The sequence below is a fragment of the Narcine bancroftii genome, chromosome 4 (assembly GCF_036971445.1).
Source record: "Narcine bancroftii isolate sNarBan1 chromosome 4, sNarBan1.hap1, whole genome shotgun sequence".
Classification (NCBI taxonomy): domain Eukaryota; kingdom Metazoa; phylum Chordata; class Chondrichthyes; order Torpediniformes; family Narcinidae; genus Narcine; species Narcine bancroftii.
Window position 1 is genome coordinate 102,765,283 of NC_091472.1, and position 18,353 is coordinate 102,783,635.

At 38.4% G+C, this 18,353-nt stretch overlaps 1 protein-coding gene across 1 annotated transcript in view; it reads left to right on the forward strand.

The window, feature by feature from the left end:
- usta (uronyl 2-sulfotransferase a) overlaps nt 1-18,353 on the forward strand; it is an 85,425-nt gene that overhangs the window by 56,912 nt on the left and 10,160 nt on the right. Inside the window, exons 5-7 of the mRNA XM_069932257.1 lie at nt 4,009-4,162; nt 14,583-14,680; nt 18,061-18,218. Of these exons, the coding sequence (XP_069788358.1) occupies nt 4,009-4,162; nt 14,583-14,680; nt 18,061-18,218 (410 nt within the window). The remainder of the gene's footprint in view (nt 1-4,008; nt 4,163-14,582; nt 14,681-18,060; nt 18,219-18,353) is intronic.

The following is an 18,353-nucleotide window of genomic DNA, read 5'->3' on the forward strand; positions in this document are numbered from 1 at the left end:
AAGTCTGGGTGAGTACCTGGTCATAGAGCTTGAGTGTAGCACGAAGTGCAGATGGGTTCAGTGAGAAAGGCTCTCACAGAACTCTCTTCAAAGAGAAGAGGTGAATTTGGGGTCAACAGGGAAGATTGACATTAAATAACATTTAAGGACATTCCTGTTTAAACAAGACTTTGCCCCTTTGAGAAGCCTCTCACCAGAATGATGATGTGGCACATGAGTAGGTGAGATTTTGTGCTCCAGATTCTGGAATGGAGCTTGAATCCAGTGTTGAGCATGCTACCACTGAGTTGAAGGAAATGAAGCAATTGCACTTTCAAAGTCTCCATAATGTTCACATAGTTGTGGCTGAATATTTTACTCCTCCCTGAAACTTTGTCCTTTTAATAAAAATTAGGTTGTCTTGTATTTAGTGCTGAACCACTATTTGTTATCACATGGGATTCAAGTGTATTTCTGAGTAATTTAATATGCACTCTCCTTTAAAAATGTGTGGAGAGAGTACTTCATCTGCAGCTGTGTTATTTTCATCTTGGAATTCCTTTAACATAAAGCACTTCTAGTAAGTCCTTCCTCTATTTATTGGACATGTATGCAAATCTCTGACAAAAATTTCGATACTTACCAAAAATATAGAAGATCTGGAACACACGGACTGAAAGGATGGTGGAAACAAATTTAGTTATAATTTTCAAAAGGAAACTGGATAAATATTTTGTCTATGAAAAATATGTGGTGTCATGGCAACAGAATGGGAAATTTATGAGCTCAGGCAAAAGTAGTCAAATGGGGAAGTATAATTGGGAATGGACACTATTCCTTGTCACAAGGGTTGAGATTCTTGAAGGCTTTTGGCTGCCCAATGACCTTCAGAGGAATTTGGAGTAGACAGGGAAAGATCCAATTGTTGTGGTCCATGTGGGGACCAAGGACATGGGTAGAACTAGGAAAGAGGTTCTGCTGAGGAAATTTGAGTACCTTTGGGCAAAATTAAAAAGCCGAACTTGAAAGATCGCAATCTCTGGATTGCTACCTGGACCATGTGCAAATTTGGCACAGGTCAGTAAGATTAGGGAGTTAAATGTGTGCTTAAAGAGTGTGTGGGAAAAGTGGTTTGAATTGGTGGGACATTGGCTCCAATATTGGGGAAGGAGGGAGCTGTTCTGATGGGAGGGTTCTGCAAATCAATAACTAGGGCTCTGGACAGGCTTTAAACTGAATAGCAATGGGTGGATTGTTGAATGGAAAGGAAAATATCGGACAGGTTATTCAGGTCACCAGTATATTAAGTTGAGAAATGGCAAAAAATTTAAGCTTGGGCAATGCAGAGACAAATGTGAGAAGGGTGGTGAACACTGGATGGAAGGTGCTGTATTTAAATGCACGTAGTGAACAAATCAAGGTAGATGAGAATAAAGTGTGGTTAGAGATTAGCAGATGCAGTGTTGTGATTGTAATGGAGACGTGACTGAAGATGGATCACTGCTGGGAACTAAGCATCCAAGGATACAAATCCTACTGGAAAGACAAGCGGGTGAACAGAGGGAGTGAGGTGCTCTATTGGTAAAAAGTGAAATCAAATTTTTGACAAGTAGGGCCATGGGATCAGTGGATTTAGAATCCTTGTTGGTGGAATTGCAAAGGCAGTGATCACTCTGATTATCCCTGGTGTTTGAAAGGGAGAAATGTTCATATTATATTTGAGTAAAAAGGTATTGATAGATAATTGAGAGAGGATCTGGCCAAAGTTGATTGGAAGGGAACCCCAGCAGGAAAGACGGTAGAGCATCAATGATGGGAGTTTCTAGGAATAATTCAGAAGATGCAGAATAATTTCATCCTAAAGAAGAGGCAGTATTCTCAAGGGAAGATGAGGCATCCATGACAGACAAGGGAAGTCAACGGTAGCATAAAAGCAAAAGAGAGGGTACACAGTGGGGAAAAAATTAGCAGGAAGCCAGATGGTGGGGGATTTTTCAAAAGCCAACAGAAGGCAATAAAAGAGCAAAAAGGGGAAAAAGAAGAAATATGAAGGTAAGCTAGTCAATAACGTAAAAAGGATACCAAAAGTTTTTGCAGATATATGAAGAGTAAAAGAGAAAAATGATGCTGCAGAATTGGAAATGGGGAACAAAGAAATGGCAGATAAACAGAATAGGTATTGTACATGAGTCTTCACTGTGGAAGGCACCAGTGACATGCCAGATATTCGAGTGTCAGGGGACAGAAATGACCGTTGTTGCTATTACAAAGGAGAAGGTGCTCGGGAAGCTGAAGGTAGACAAAACACTTGGACCAGATGGACTACACCCCAAGGTTCTGAAAGATGTCGCTGAAGAGATTGTGAATGCATGAGCAGCGATCTTTCAGGGATTGCAAGAGTTAGGACTGGTTCCAAAGGACTGGAGCATTGCAAATGTTTTCCACTCTTTAAGAAGGGAGAGGGGCAAAAGACAGGAAATTCAGGGGTGGCTAGCCCATTTCAATAGTTGGCAAGCTTCAAGAGTCCATTATTAAGGATGAGATTTTGGGGTACTTGAAAGTACAAAATAAAATAGACCCAAGTCAGAGGAGATCTTGACTGACAAATCTGTTTAAAAATTTTTCAAGGAAGTAATGAGCAGGGAGGGTCAAAAGAGGGTCAGTGGATGTTTACTTGGATTTTCAGAAGGCCTTTGACAAGGTGCCCCACATGAGGCAGCTAAAATATAGGACCCCATATTTGGGAAAGGTACCGGTGAAGGGAGAAAATTGGCTGACAGGCAGAAGGCAAAGAGAGGGAATAGAGGATCCCTTTTTTGGCTGGCTGCCAGCTAGGGGAGTTCTGCAGGGATCTATGTTCGATCTGCTACTTTTTGCATTGTATAAATTATTTTTATGATGGTATTGTGGCCAAGCATGAAGGTGATGCAACGAAAGGTAGAGGGGTGATTGTCATGTGCTTAAAGCTTTGTAAAATATAATGCACTCAATTCTATATTCATTCACGTGTTTTCGGTTCATATTATTCTGATGAATATTCATAACTTCTCGTAAAAGTAAGCTTTAGTAAGAAGTTCTTGCACCTATGATTCAAGATTTAATTTTTTGTCATTGTAATAAATAGTGTCATATTACATGAAATTACCTGAAGCGCCTCTTACGGTCAGAGAAAAAGAAGCAAAAAGAGTACCCCCAAGTCACCGAGTGTCCGTAGATTCGCCTACAGTGCTTTTTCAGCCTCTGCAGCCTCAGAGCCAGTCCAAACCATTGGCAACCCGAGCTCCAGATCCGAACCTCCAACACAGTCAGGAACTCTTCGGCACCCCCCTCGCATCCCAGTTCCGATACCCCTTCAGCCAGTTTTGAGCCAGTCTCCAGCAGCCTGCGGCCTCCGTGGATTCCTCGCCTCGAGTCATCAGCAGCGCCCTGCATGTGTTGTTCCTTCAGCCGTAGACTTCCTCACTGGTCTGCCACCATGGTCACCATCCCTTGGGTCATCTCCTCTGCTGCTTCTTCTCATACAGAGGATGTCTCCCCATTTTCTAGTGCCCTGCACCAGACCTCCGCTCCCCTGGAGTCTGTAATCCCTTGTGGCTGTTGCCGATCATAGACATCACCATCTTTGGCGTAGACCCCATGGTTGCGGTATTTAAAATAAAATTACAGTCAACTCCTTTAGCAGGCCATTCAAAGCCTGTGTGAAGCTGATGGCAGTTGACTGGGTGGTTGGACCTTCACGGGAGCACTGTATTTCTGTTCTTCGCTCCCTGCGCATCCGCACCAGCGGCAGCGTTTCCATTGCAGTGGCGTCATCAGCGCCACCATTTTTGCATTTTTGAACATGTTTGTGAGAGAAAAGATTGGTGGCTCCTATCTTTTGTGGTCACTCCAGCAAATTAAATTTATGAACTTGAGTGGTGCCCAAGAAATTACAGTGAATGTTGCTGAATTTTGCTGTCGATGTACTTCATTGCAATGTAAATTTTGAGTGAGTGCTATCAATTTTGATGCATGCATTTCTTATTTCAGGTTTGGATTAGAGCAGCCTGTACATATCAATATAATCAGGGATCCAATTAATCGGTTTGTGTCAAACTATTTCTTCCGACGTTTTGGGGATTGGCGTTCTGAACAAAATCATCAAATAAGAACACCAGGGATGAAAGATCAAGAACGATACATGGCAAGTTTGTTTATGTCATGGCATCTCTGCACTTTGGTTCTGTTGCAACCATGTAGATAGATTTTTATTTTGAGTGAAATCTCCAAAACTTACTGTTTAGTTTTTAAAAACACAAAAAAAAAACATGCAACGTCCAACTGTAGCAAATTTGACAGCCACAGGATGCTCTAAGGGGCTCCACAACCAGTAAATTACTCTCAATGTACAGTCACAGTAGGAAGTGTGGCCAGCCAACTAACATCTTGAGATTTTCCACAAAGATAACGAGAATGTAATCTGTTTGGGAAGCTATTGAATAAATTATTGGGCAAGACAACTGGGAGAAGTTGACTAATATTTGTGTAATGCCGTGAGATCAATCTTTTTCCTTCATCTGAGAATGTAGATGTGGGCTCTGTCTTTTCAGCAGAAATAAATGAACCAGCAGTGTTCCTTTCCTTTCGTAAGCTGCTGACGTGTGATCCTTGATATAGGGGCAAGTGCAAATTCTGGTGCAGAATTTAAACTTGAAGCACGTCTCTTCACTTGACACATTTTAATTCAGCATGGAGGTTGTATCCACCAAATGAATAGGTTTAGCCAAAAGTGAAGCCATTCAGATGGCCCTGTCTCTGCTGGCTATCCACTTGAGTTCACTTCTCAAAATCTGAATGTTTCTGGGCTTTGTTTTTCCAAACATGATTTTTTTTCTGGCACCATTTCTGGAGTGGAATGGTGTTGGCCAAACATGATCTATGTTTAAAAATGTGCTTTATATTCATTTGATCTTGCATGTTATCCCTATATTAATTGTAATTTGACCAACATGATTTCCCAAAATTGCTTGTGATCTTATCTCCTTGCTTTTGACTAAAGAATCCCAAATTTTTCCTCACAACACTGGTCTCTAATCTCTGCGACCTTGGCAACATTCTTAAAAGAGAATTGTTAAGTTTGAAGCAGGGTCAGGTAAAATTATTAAAGTCTGGAGCCTTCTCCCTCAAAAGGCTGCATGTGTAGAAGTTCAGTTGATATTTCCCAGATTCCATCCACACATTTGCAAAGAGTTTCAGCAGAAATGGAGAAGTGGCTGGGAAAATAGAATTGAGAGCAGAAGAAGCAATGAGCTAATTTAATAATATAACTGCCTCAAGGAGTTGAACACATCTGTTTGTGTTTTAATGTCTTCATACAAAACCCATTGATTATTTTAATTCTTGCCTGCTTACTGATTTACATAGGTTCATGTGTGCTACTTTCTTGATAATGATTGCAAATGCTTCTTTTGTCAGAAGATTCATATTCCTTTATGAAGACTTGAGCTCAAAGTGTGCGCTGACACTTCCAGTGCAGTGGGAATGCTGCACAACCAGAGGTGCATTTTTAGTTGAGATTTTAAACCCAAACTCGCACCTTTGTACTCTGTGAATGTAAATAATATTATGACTCCACTCTGAAGAGTGGCAGCATGTTCTGGGTCATTGGTTCTCAACTTTTTTCTTTCCACTCATGCCACTTTAAGTATTTCCTATGCCATAGGTGCTCTGTGATTAGTCTCTCTCTTTGGCTTGGCTTCGCGGACGAAGATTTATGGAGGGGGTAAAAAAGTCCACGTCAGCTGCAGGCTCGTTTGTGGCTGACAAGTCCGATGCGGGACAGGCAGACACGATTGCAGCGGTTGCAGGGGAAAATTGGTTGGTTGGGGTTGGGTGTTGGGTTTTTCCTCCTTTGCCTTTTGTCAGTGAGGTGGGCTCTGCGGTAAAGGATTGCTTAAAGCGGTATGAGGGTGGAAAGAAAAAGTTTGAAAACCACTGTTTTAATCATACCTAATTATCTCGTTATGTGCACGGTTTCAAACTCCAAAGGAAATGGGCCAATGACAATTTTTCTCAAGCAAAATATTTCAAACCCGATTAAAAGTAAGAGAGTGTTAAGTTATATTAAGAAATTAAAAGTTGATATTGCATTTTTGCAAGAATCTCATTTACCTGTAATTGAACATCAAAAGTTGAAAAGAGACTGGATGGGTCAAGTCTTTTAATCTTTTAATTCTAAAGCTAGAGGGGTGACAATTTTGGTTCATAAAAATTTGCCTTTTAGTTTGGAATCATTATATGAGTCAATAGGGAGCGTTTTGTTAGTAAATTGTAATATTTATTCCAAATCTTGGACTTTGGTGAATATCTATGCACCAAATGTAGATGACGAGGATTTTTTACTTAATTTATCATATTCTCATGATCAAATTATGATAGGGGGTGATTTTAATTGTTGTTTAGATCCTATAGTGGATAAATCTGGTAAGGTGATGCCTCGAACAAAGATGGCAAAAAAATGTATTGTTTTTGATGAAGGAATTTAATTTGATTGATAGATGGAGGAAATTAAACTCGTAAGAGAGGGACTATTCTTTCTATTCAGCTCAGTATGATACTTATTCTAGAATTGATTTTTTTCTTATAATCCGCTCAGTTATTGAATAATGTAGTATTGACTGAATGCAAGCCTAGAATTTTGTCGGATCATTCACTTGTTTTATTGTCAGATGCAATAACAGATAAAATTGTCTCTACATATTGCTGGAGGTTTAATTCTTTATTATTAAAAAATGAAGAATTTTGTAAATATATTAATGAACAAATACAACGGTTTTTAGATGTAATTAGAAATTCTGTGAACAGTAAGTTTATATTATGGGATACTTTAAAAGCGTATTTCAAGAAGTCATATTAGTTTTACAGTTAAACTTAAAAAATTGAGGTTGCTATGTTAGAGAAAGCTATAAATGTTTTTGAAAAAGAGTTATAGAGGAATCCATTTGATAAAGAGAAAAAAGTACAATTAGATTCTAAGATATTGAAATATAATACATTACAAACTTATAGAGTTGAACGTTTATTGAAAAGATCTAAAAAATATTATGAATTGGGAGAAAAGGCACAAAGTTTTGGCATGGCAATTGAAATCTGAGCAAGAATCTCGAACAATAAAGGCAAAAATTGAAAATTTCTTATAAACCTCAGGATACTAATGAGCAGTTTAAGGAATTTTATAAAAAATTGTATACTTCAGAAGTGCAGCAAGATCAAAGTAAAATAGATGGATTTTTAAATAAGTTACAATGACCTATTTTGAATGATTGGATTAAGGAACAATTGGAGAAGTCAACAGATTCTAAAGAAATTATGTTAGTTCTAATTCAATGCCAAATGGTAAATCTCCAGGAGAGAATGGTTTTACTGTGGAATTTTTTAAAGAAATTTCAAAAATTATTACTTCCGTTGTTTGCTGAAATTTTACAGCATTAGAATTACACAATCTTTATCAGAATCATCTTCACAAGGTATTATAACAGTTATTCTTAAATAAAAATCCTAGAATTTATAGACCAATTTCATTATTAAATGTTGATTACAAGCTTTTGACTAAGATTTTAGCTAATAGGTTAGCACAATTTCTACCTAAGTTGATTCATATTGATCATGTTGGTTTGAGAAGGGTAGATATTCTGCTGGTAATATAACTAAATTAATTAGTGTAATTAATATTTCATGAGAGAAATCAACTTAATGACAATGTCTTATCATTAGGTGCCGAAAAGGTATTTGATAGAGTGGAATGGTGGTTTTTTTTAAAAAATGGTTTGGAAAATTTTTGGTTTGGACCAATGTTTATAAATTGGATTAAGGCAGTTGTGACAGAATATAGATATGTTTTTTGGAGATAAATTGGGGCAGGGTTTGTTAGTGTGGGTCACATACAAATACTTTAAAACCGATCTTATTTAAAATACTGGAGCTAGACATGTCGGGGCCTCAGAGCCTTGCAAAAACTTGGGAGAGGGCCCAGGAGACTACAATAATGGATTGTTGTTTACAAAAAGGTAACAGATGAAAGAGCTTGTTGGAGCCATAGGCTGCCTAGAAGAGAACTTGCTGTTCTAAGACGATCATGTGGTTTTGCAAGCAGAGAGTCAAACAGGCTCTCTCTCAGAGAGAGAGAGAGAGAGAGAGAGACACACACACACACACACGCACCACTTCTACAGTGATACAGTCAGAAACAGCAGCTGGGACTGGAACAGGACAAGCTGGTAAGCTTATGGAAAGCCCCATTTGGAAGATGAGTTGTGAGTACTTAGTTCAGCCTGGTCAAAGCCCTTGTGGTTCATGCAAGAGGAGAGGACTAGCTGTCTGATGTTTCATTTGAAATAAGAGAAACAAGAATGAACTCTGCGGTGACCTGAAAGAAAGAGGTTATCATCTGGAGAACCCTGAGGGGGCAAGTGGCTGATGGAATAAATCAGTTGTGGGTGTCCTGGAACAACTAATCTCTCTGAAAACCAACAAGAACCTTCCTGAGTGGTAACCATTTACCTTTCAAGCACCAAAGCCTGATAAACTTCATAAATGTTAAATTTTGTGCACAGTATAAGAATTGCCTGCAGCAGTGAACTTGGTGGAATGAGAATTGAGATTGGACTGTGAATCAAAGAACTTTTCTGAACTTACACACACATTACATACACAGGCGCTTAGAATTAGAAGGGGGCTAAGTTAGGTTAATTAAGTCAATAATGATAAATTAAAGTGTGATTCTGTTCTCGTATTTAAAGATAATTAAAAGTAACTTTTGTTTAAGTAACCATTTGTCTTGGTGAATATCTATTGCTACTGGGTTTTTGGTCTTCTGGGCTCATAACACAGTATATTAACAACCAAAAACTTGAGTTATGACAAATGGGATTTTATCTGATTCTTTTAATGTCGAGAGATCTACTAGACAAGGTTGTCCTCTGTCGCCAGTATTATTTGTATTGGTGATTGAACCTCTAACACAGTTATATAAAAGGTATTAAAACAGATTTGGATGAATTGAAGATTTGTTTATTTGTAGATGATTTGTTGATTTATTTAGTGGAGCCACAAGAGTCATTAAAAGTTTTACAGGAAAAGTTAATACAATGTGGAGAATTATCATGGTATAAAGTGAATTGGAATAAAAGTATGCCATTGTCGAAAGCCGATTATTCTGTTTGTTAATGAATAGCATGTTTTAAATGGACTGATCATATTAAATATTTAGGTATTAAACTATATAGACATATAAATAATTTATATGCTTTAAATTATTTGCCGTTATTTTCCGCAATTAAAAAGGATTTAATTGAATGGAAAGTCTTGCCAATAAATTTAGTTGGAAGAGTGAATTGTACAAAAATGAATGTATTTCCTGGACTTCAGTATTTTTTTCAATCTGTTCCTTGTAATGTTCCTAAAAAATTTTTAAAAGATGAAAATTAAAATGGAAATAAGAATGAGGGAGATTACAAATTCCAAATTTTTAAAATTATTATAAGGCCGCTCAGCTAAAATTTATTAATAGAATGTTTGATCTTGATAGTCCTTTGATGTGGGTGGACATAGAATTAAATAGAATTAGTGAGGATAGAAGGGTTCAATTTTATCTCTTGATAGATATTTGGGATGGGATAAATAATGAAATTGGTTCTCTAGATATACTGCTTTGTATCAGAATAAAATTTTTCCTTTTATGGTTAATAATTACTTTTTTAAGATTTGGGATCAGAAAGGGATTAAAATAGTAAATAATTGTTATGTATTAAGCTGATTTCTTTCATTTGAAAGAAAGTAAGGTATCAAGTACCTATTCAGACTTTTTTGTTATTATCAAATTAAATCAATGTTGTATGATTCCTTTGGGAAGAATTTGTTTCTTCCAAAGAGTCAAAATTTGAAATGATGGCTCATAATGGAGGGAAGAAAGGATTTATATCTGAAATGTATAAATTATTGCAACAGAAAATGTCTAAAATTGATTTCCATAAATCAAGACTAAAGTGGGAGAATGATTTGGGAGTTGATTTGGATAGAGATAATTGGAAAACTATTTGTAATGATAGTATGACAAAGATTATAAATGTCTGGTACAGTCTTGTAAATTATAATTTTATACATCAATTATATTTAACTTTGTAGCATTTAAAAATATATAATTTGATTCTGATATGTGTTTTTGATGTAATGGTCAGAAAGGTACATTTTTACACTCAGTATGGTCTTGTGATAAGGTTAAACCTTTTGCTCTCATGTCAAGGATTATTTACAGAATATTTTGAAAATAAAATTTTCTTTAGATTCAAAATTTTTTGAATTTGTTTGGTATATAAATTGGATAAATTTCAAATAGCTTTTCTGAGACTGGCATTAGCAGTGGTGAGGAAATGTATACCAAGTACGTGGAAAGATCAGATAGAAATTAATTTGCAGAGATGGCTTTCAGAATTACAGTCTTTTATCCCACTGGAAAAGATAATGTATCTTTGAGAGATAAATACTATATTTTTGGGAAGGTTTGGGGCCCATATTTGGATTATTTTAATTGGGAAATTTGTAGATTTTAATCTAGATGTAGTGGGGTTCCCTTATTTCATGATGTATTAATTTTTGTTTTAGTTTTCTCTTTTTTTCTTTTAGGGGTTAAGTGGGACTAGAGATGGGAGGAGGGGCATGTATTGTAGGGGTGAAGGGTTTTTGATTTTTTAGAAAGATTTATTTGTATAATTATTGGTGTACTCATGGTTGCTTCTACGTTAAATAAAATATTTTTTTTTAAAAAGCAAAATATTTCAGAAACAATTGTGTCTAGAGCAGTGATTCTCAACTCACATATAACCTTAAACAGTCCTTATTAATCACAAAGCACCGATGGCATAGGGATTATTTAGTGGTATATGAGTGGAAAGAGGTTAAGAACCACTGTTCTGGGTATGTTTGTTGCTGCTCTTCGACAACAGTGTTCCATTGAGATTGTCTTGATGGTGAGAAGAATTTTGCCTGTGATATTTGGGTTGTGCCCATTACCTTTTGCAGTGTTTTCCACTCAGAGCTTCTGCCCCCATACCAGGTCATGATGCAGTGGTCAGCACACATTCAAACTATACATCTGTAGAAGTTTGCCAAGGTTTTTGATGTCATACCAAACCTTCGCAAATTCCTAAGAAAGTAAAGGCACAGACATGATGATATTCGGGTTGAGTCCAGGAAATGTCCTCCCAGGAATTTAAATTTGCTCCAATGATCACTGGATTATACACCTCTTGTTTTCCCCTTCTAAAGTCCACAATCAGCTCCTTGGATTTGATGACTGAGTGCGAGGTTGTTGTTAGTACACCATTCAGCCAAGTTTTCAAATCTCATTCCTCTCTGTTGACTCATCATCCCCTTTTTTTCAATCCTCTACTGTCGTGCATTCAGCAAATTTGTAGATGGCGTTATTGACGTACCAAGCCACGCAGTTATAGATGCAAAGCAAGTAGAGCAGGGGGCTAAAAATACAACCATGTAGTGCTGTGTTACTGATTGAGATCGTGGAGGAGATGTATTTCTGGAAATCAGTGCATGTGGTGATTGTGTTTGAATTTAGCACTGAGGTAGATCAGCCCTGATCTTGAAGGACTGGATGGCCTAATCTTGCATCTGTTTCACATGTTCAAAGGACATTTACGAGGATAGTTGCATGTAATTACAGTTCGCCTTCTTGTTTGGGTAGTACTCTGTCAGCCAATATTAATGGACATATTGCAGATTTATGCACACAATTTTTCTGTAGAAACTACCTTGCTTTCATTGGAAAAGCTCCTGTAGTTTCTGTCATAAGTTCCATTTCCTCTGCTCTTTAAATCGACTGTTTTCTGAGTAAATTGACTCAGTTTATTTGCAATCAAACTTGTTTACTGTAAGTGAAGTCATATGTACCACCTTTCCTTTAACCCATCGGTTGACAGTGTAATCAATAGACACTCTGTTCAAGTATGGGCAATATGGGCTTATGATCTTGCCAGTGATGCCCACATCCTTTGAACAAATAAATTTTAAAGTTCTGTATTTCACTTTTGATCTCGATTTGAATACTTTTCTCCACAGGAAGATGAAATGCAAGTACCCCAATGCCAGTAATGTTATGGATGTTTTATAACTCCAATAAATATAAAAAAATAGGAAATTCATTGAAATCTTTCCAACATTTATATCAATATATACTTTAAAAAATGATGCCAATAAATTAACCATTTTTATTGTTGCAAGGAAGTCACTGTTCTAGTCCAAATCTGGATTGGCCTTAATTTATGTTGTAGTCATTTATGGACTTCAGAAAGGATGTCAAGACTGTGGAAAAGCAAGAGTTGTGTGAGAAAACTGCAGAGGTTTAATCGAGGAGTTCAAGATCATGAATGGCTTTGATAGTTAAGGCGAAATAACTGTGAAGATTGGTAAGAACCTTTCCCCAATCTCCATAAGTACCAGAGCACCGCAGGGATGTGTTGTTAGACTCTTGCTCTACTCACTTTACGCCTATAACTGTGTAACTCGGTATGACAAAAACACCATCTACAAACTTGCTGACAATACTACGATAGTGGGTTGTATAAAGGAAGGGGAGGAGTCAGCATACAGGATGAAGACTGAAAACTTGGCTGAATGGTGCACCAACAACAACCTTGCACTCAGTGTCACTAAAACTAAGGAGCTGATTGTAAACTTCAGGAAAGGAAAGCCAGAGGTATACAATCCAGTGATCATTGGGGGATCAGAAGTGGAGCATTTATTTTCAGGAGAATGTTACATAAACGCAAAAATGTTTACACGAGCAACACCTAAGTGTTAACAAGTGTTAACAACCAGAGGACCAGACCAATCAAGGGCCCCGTCAAGGGCCCACCTAATCCAGCAATCATATGTCCAGAATCTAGAAACACCTGTCTCCTGCACCCCACATGTAGATATCGTAACACATCTACAACCCTCGTATAACAAGGAAAGTGACATCAGCGTGACAGTCCCATAGCTGCAAGTGCCGATGAAGAGCAAGATGCCAAAAACCCATGAAACCCCATGATTACTGGCTCGTACTTCACCACCACAATGTCCCAGCCAATGTTCTTCAAAAAGTCAAAGATGGCCCCCTGAACCAAGAGCTCATTGTACTTCCGTACCTTGCCATTCAGGGACTCCAACATTTGCTCTTCTGTGGGGATAACGATATCCATCACTACTGCAGCCTGGCCATCACAGATAATGAGGTCAGGTTTGCAGAAAGATCCCCTCGTCAGAAACCTGGCTCTTCCAGCACTTCGAGTCCCTCCCTTCGAATGGACTTCGCCAGAAAGTGAGCCACCCGATTATGCCGTACGCAATGTGCATGATGGTTTATGGTGCACGTCTGCATGATGTGATGCAAGGACTCAGGCAGCACACCTGCCACACCAATTTAGATCGTCACCCACAGGACGATCTTGGTATCTCCGAACTTTAGTTCCCAGGGTATTCACCTGTAGTTGAATTCCTCGAATGAAGAGGCAGGGGAACACATTGTCAGGTGTCTCAAGCCAAGATCTTGATTCTTGATTCACCTTCACACCAGAAGTTCTTTGGAGTCATTATCTCAGAGGATCTTTCCTGGACCCAACACGTGGCGTCGTGAAGGAAGCATGTCAGCGCCTCTACTTCCTTAGGAGTTTGCAGAGTTTTGGTATGACACCGCAAACCCTGACAAATTTCTGCAGATGTGTGAAGGAAAGTGTGCTGATTGGCTACATCCTGGTCTGGTATGGCAACACCAATACCCCGGAGCGTAAAGCCCTCCAAAAAGTAGTTGACACAGCCCAGGACATCACAGGCAAAACCCTCCCCACTATTGAGTACATCTACATGGAACACTGCATGTTCGAGGGCAGCAGTAATTATCAAAGAACCACACCACCCAGCACATACTCTGTTCTCGCTGCTGCCATCAGTTAAGAGGTATCGGTGCCACAAGACTCACCACCAGGTTCAGGAACAGCAGCTTCCCTCCACCATCAGGCTCCTCAACAACAAACTCATTTAAGGACTCATACTTGTGCACTTTACTGATTTTCTTTTTTTCTCTCTGATTTGCAGAGTTTGTTTATGTTTATTCTTTGTTTACCAATTAGTGGTAATTCTGCTGTGCTTTCAGGAAAAAGGAATCTCAGGGTTGTATGTGATATATAACCATATAACCGTTTACAGCACGGAAACAGGCCCCTGTACTCTGACAATAAATCTGAAACTGGCTCTGAAGGGAGAGGGGAACCATAACCAAGGTGCACAGATTTGAAGAAGCTGGGTGAAAAAGCAGGTGGCACAAAGAATATATTTTTGCACAGCATGTCACTGTGATTTAAAATGCAGTGCAGGAAAGGATTAAAAAGCAAGTCAAAACTGATTTAAGGGAATAATTTACAGTTCTTTGGGTAAAGAGCACTGAAATGAAACAGTCTGATAGTTGTGCTCAAGGGCCACCACCAATGCAAAACATTTAATGCCATTGTCCTGCAGTGTGTAGTTCAACGATTCTGCATTGATTTATATTTAATCTTTTCTCATTTGTCTGCAAGGATATCAATGACTGCATTTTAGAAAATTACCCTGAATGCAACAATCCCAGGGTATTCTACATTATCCCATATTTTTGTGGCCAACATCCCAAATGCAGGTGAGATAAATTCTGAATTATTTTTTTCTATCAATGTTTTTATTAATGCATCTTCCCACAACTTTGAGGAAGTGACATCATGACATAAATATGAACTTGTGGCAAAGAATCAGGATTTAAAAAATGGTCATCAATTTGAGACATGGATCCCAAATTCCAACTATGTAGTTGATATTGGCCAGTCAAAATTCGTGGTGTGTTCTCAAGAAGAGAGAGAAAGGTGTAAGAAAAATTGTGATTAAATATTTTGAAATGACTCAAATAGTGGACAGGGGGAATGTCTTGATGCTGCAAATGTATGAAGTTCCCTATATGTTGTGATTTACTGATGAACTTTTTGAAATCAAACAAAAACATTGACCTGGTGATTAAAGTGGCTGAAGAGCAGGAGACAAAATTGCACATATTCTTTCGGGCAGCTTTCCATTGAGATTTACAATGAAGAGATAAAAGGCCAACTCTACAGGTTTCTGTTCATACACAAGTATGCAGCACTATAAATAGTACAGATAAATCAAATGGTAGATTGTAAAATAGAAAATTTATGGTTAACATTCCAATATTGGTCAGTGTAAGGTTGCCTTGAAATGGAAAGGACATAGGCTTTCTGAACAATAAGCTAAAATCAAGAGCAGTTCAACAAAACTTGAAACCCAACAAGTAGATTATTAAGATGTCAGCGACAAATAAACTGCTGTTCTTTATGTCCACGCAGCTGGAACATAAAGATGTTTTGGTCTTGATTGGAGGGTAAAATCAATTTACCAGAATGATACCTTCAATTTAAGGGGTTGATCAGAAGTTGAGACATTCAGCAAGATTTTGAAGATGTACATTTCGGTAGACCAAAAAAATTTGAGACAAACCTTAACAGAGTTAAGATAGGAAATAAAAAGACAAAATCCTGGATAAACGAACTAGGTCAAGCAGCATCTGTGGAAAGAAAAAGTTAACCTTTTTCCCACAGTCAAGGGGAGGCCTGATTGTAGTCTGGAGCAACCCTACTAATAATTATCAAGATATCATCTCCCAGGCCATCGCTGAACTCATTATGTCATGGGATCTCTCTGCCACCTCCTCTAACCTGATGGACCCCAACCATGCACAACCTGCTTCTATCTCTCACCTAAAATTCACAAACAGAGGAATCCTGGCAGAACCATTGTCTCTGCCTTGCTCCTGTCCCACTGAACTTATGTCCTCATACCTTGACACCATCTTGTTTCCCCCATCTCATCCAGTCTCTTCCCATCTACATCCAGGACATGCTCTCTACCTTTTTGAAGAATTCCGATTCTGTGGCCCTGATCTCCTCATCTTCACCATGGACGTTCAATCCCTTGACCCATCCATTCCCCATCAAGAAGGCCACAGACAAAGGTCAGAATGGGTAGTGAATAAAAGTTACAGTTGACCCGCGATTGAGCACAGATGTTCTGAAACACGGTCACCCAATCTGCATTTGGATTCTCTATTGTAAAGGAGGTCACATATTAAAAACACTGAATGCAGTCCTTTAGATTGGAAGAAATACAAGGGAGTTGCTGCTTCATCTAGAAAAACTGTTTGGATCCCTGAATTGTAGAAACGGAAGAGGTGAAATAACACGTGTTGCCATTTTTGTCTCCAATTGCATGGGAAAGTGTTAAATAACATGGAGTGCCAAGCAGGTATGGAAGAGTGGGTAATGAAGTTGTGAAAGGAGTGATCCCTTCAAAATACTGAAAGAACAGAAGAATATGTATCTTGTTGTGGGATCTTGAAGGAATCTAATGTTTTTTTTTAAGATAGAAAATGCTTCCACACAGAGTAATAGGTTTGAAACCTTCATTGACAAATAGCAGTTATTAACTTTAAATCTGAGATCTGATCATTATCAAACCGAGGTATTGGTAGATGTGCATCCAAAGCAAAATAGAAAGTTAGGCCAAGGATTCACCACGCTGATTGATGATGGAATAGATTTGAGAGTGCAATTGAGCTAATATTCCTTCTGTGTTCCAAGAATTTCGTGTCTGGCTCCAAATATAACCAGGGAAGTTGGCTGGATTATAGGAGATAACTTTCAGTGCAGTTAAGCAAATCCACAAAAAGAAATTGGGAAATAAAACAAAGGAAGGGTGCTGCATTTTCTAAAATTGGATTTTGGATTACTGATCGATTTACACTTGTTAAATTGTTAAAGCAGTTGTTAATGAGGTTCAATAATGAAAACCGTGCTCGGCTATTTTGAAATCTGTTGAATTCAAGTCTGTGGTTGCCATGCAGAGCAATGCTGAGCTCTGGTCTGGCAGCGCCTTACACATTTTGTTTGTCCGTCTTGGAGGCATGGCAAAATCTCCAATCCGTTAAAGGGAGTGAGTTGTGAAGAAAGGTTTAGTGTGTGATTTGAGGGAAGGTGCACAAGATTCGAATAAATAAGGATAATCCTCATCATGGTTTCAGCTTCGACCATTACAGCCACATAATGGCTCCATAACCAGCAGATGCAAGTTCAGGATTGACAATTAGAACCACTTCACAAATGATCAGTGCCTGGAATGGAGTCTCAGAAAGAAAAATAAAGGAGAGTCAATTAGCTCCTGTTGTGAGGCACGCATTGGTAGAGCAGATTGATTATTAGCGAGGCCAAGATGGGCCAAATAGGTTGTCTGTGGATTTTGGATGTTCTCCTTGTGACTGCATGGTTTTCCTCCAGGTGCTCCAGTTTTCTCCTATGTCTCAAAGATTAAATTAAAAATTTTAAATATAGACATGCAGCATAGTAACAGGCAATTTTGGCCCACAAGTCCATGTGCCCAATTTACAATCATATGATCTATAGCCCCAGTATATATTTTTTGGAATGGTGGGAGGAAACAGGAGGCCCTGGGGAAAACCCACACAGACACGGGGAGAATGTACAAACTCCTTACAGTCAGTGTGGGATTTGAACACTCGTCCCGATTGCTGGTGTTGTAAAGGTGTTGCACTAACCACTACGCCAACCATGCCACCTTAAAATGCATGAATAGATAGGTTAATTGTCTGTTCTAGATTTCCACTGGTGTGGAAGTGAGTGGTACAATCTAAGAGGTGTTGGAAGTTTTGGAAGAATTCAGTGCCAAGAATGTGGGATTAAAGTAAATGGGTGCTTGATGGTCAGCATTGTCCCAGTAGGCCAAGGGCCTGTTTTTGTACTAATCTTGTCACCCAAAAATTCCTTTCCATTGGAGAAAATGTGGACTTCCAAGAATAAGCACTATTTGTCATGATGGCGATGTGGCCATTATGGTCTATTTGCATTTTAATTGTTGTGTTAATTACAAAGACTCCATTTTAAAACGTCACTGTCCTGTTACCATGGGTGCTTTAATTCTGTACTATGACTCGTTTAATAGAGACCCAGGGGAATGGGCTCTGCAGAGAGCCAAAGAGAACATGAATGAGAATTACCTGCTTGTAGGAATTCTAGAAGAGCTGGAAGATGTTCTGCTTTTGCTGGAGCGACTACTACCTCATTACTTCAAAGATGCCAGCACTCTTTATCACAGTGCAGGTAAATTTACCTCTGTTTCTTCGTAACACATCTCATTAAACTCTAGCGTTTCCTCACAAATGTTTATTTAAAAGTTGCTGTAGCTATGTACAAATAGTTCTGTGTCACTCCAAATGTTGCAAATGCAAAGACTGG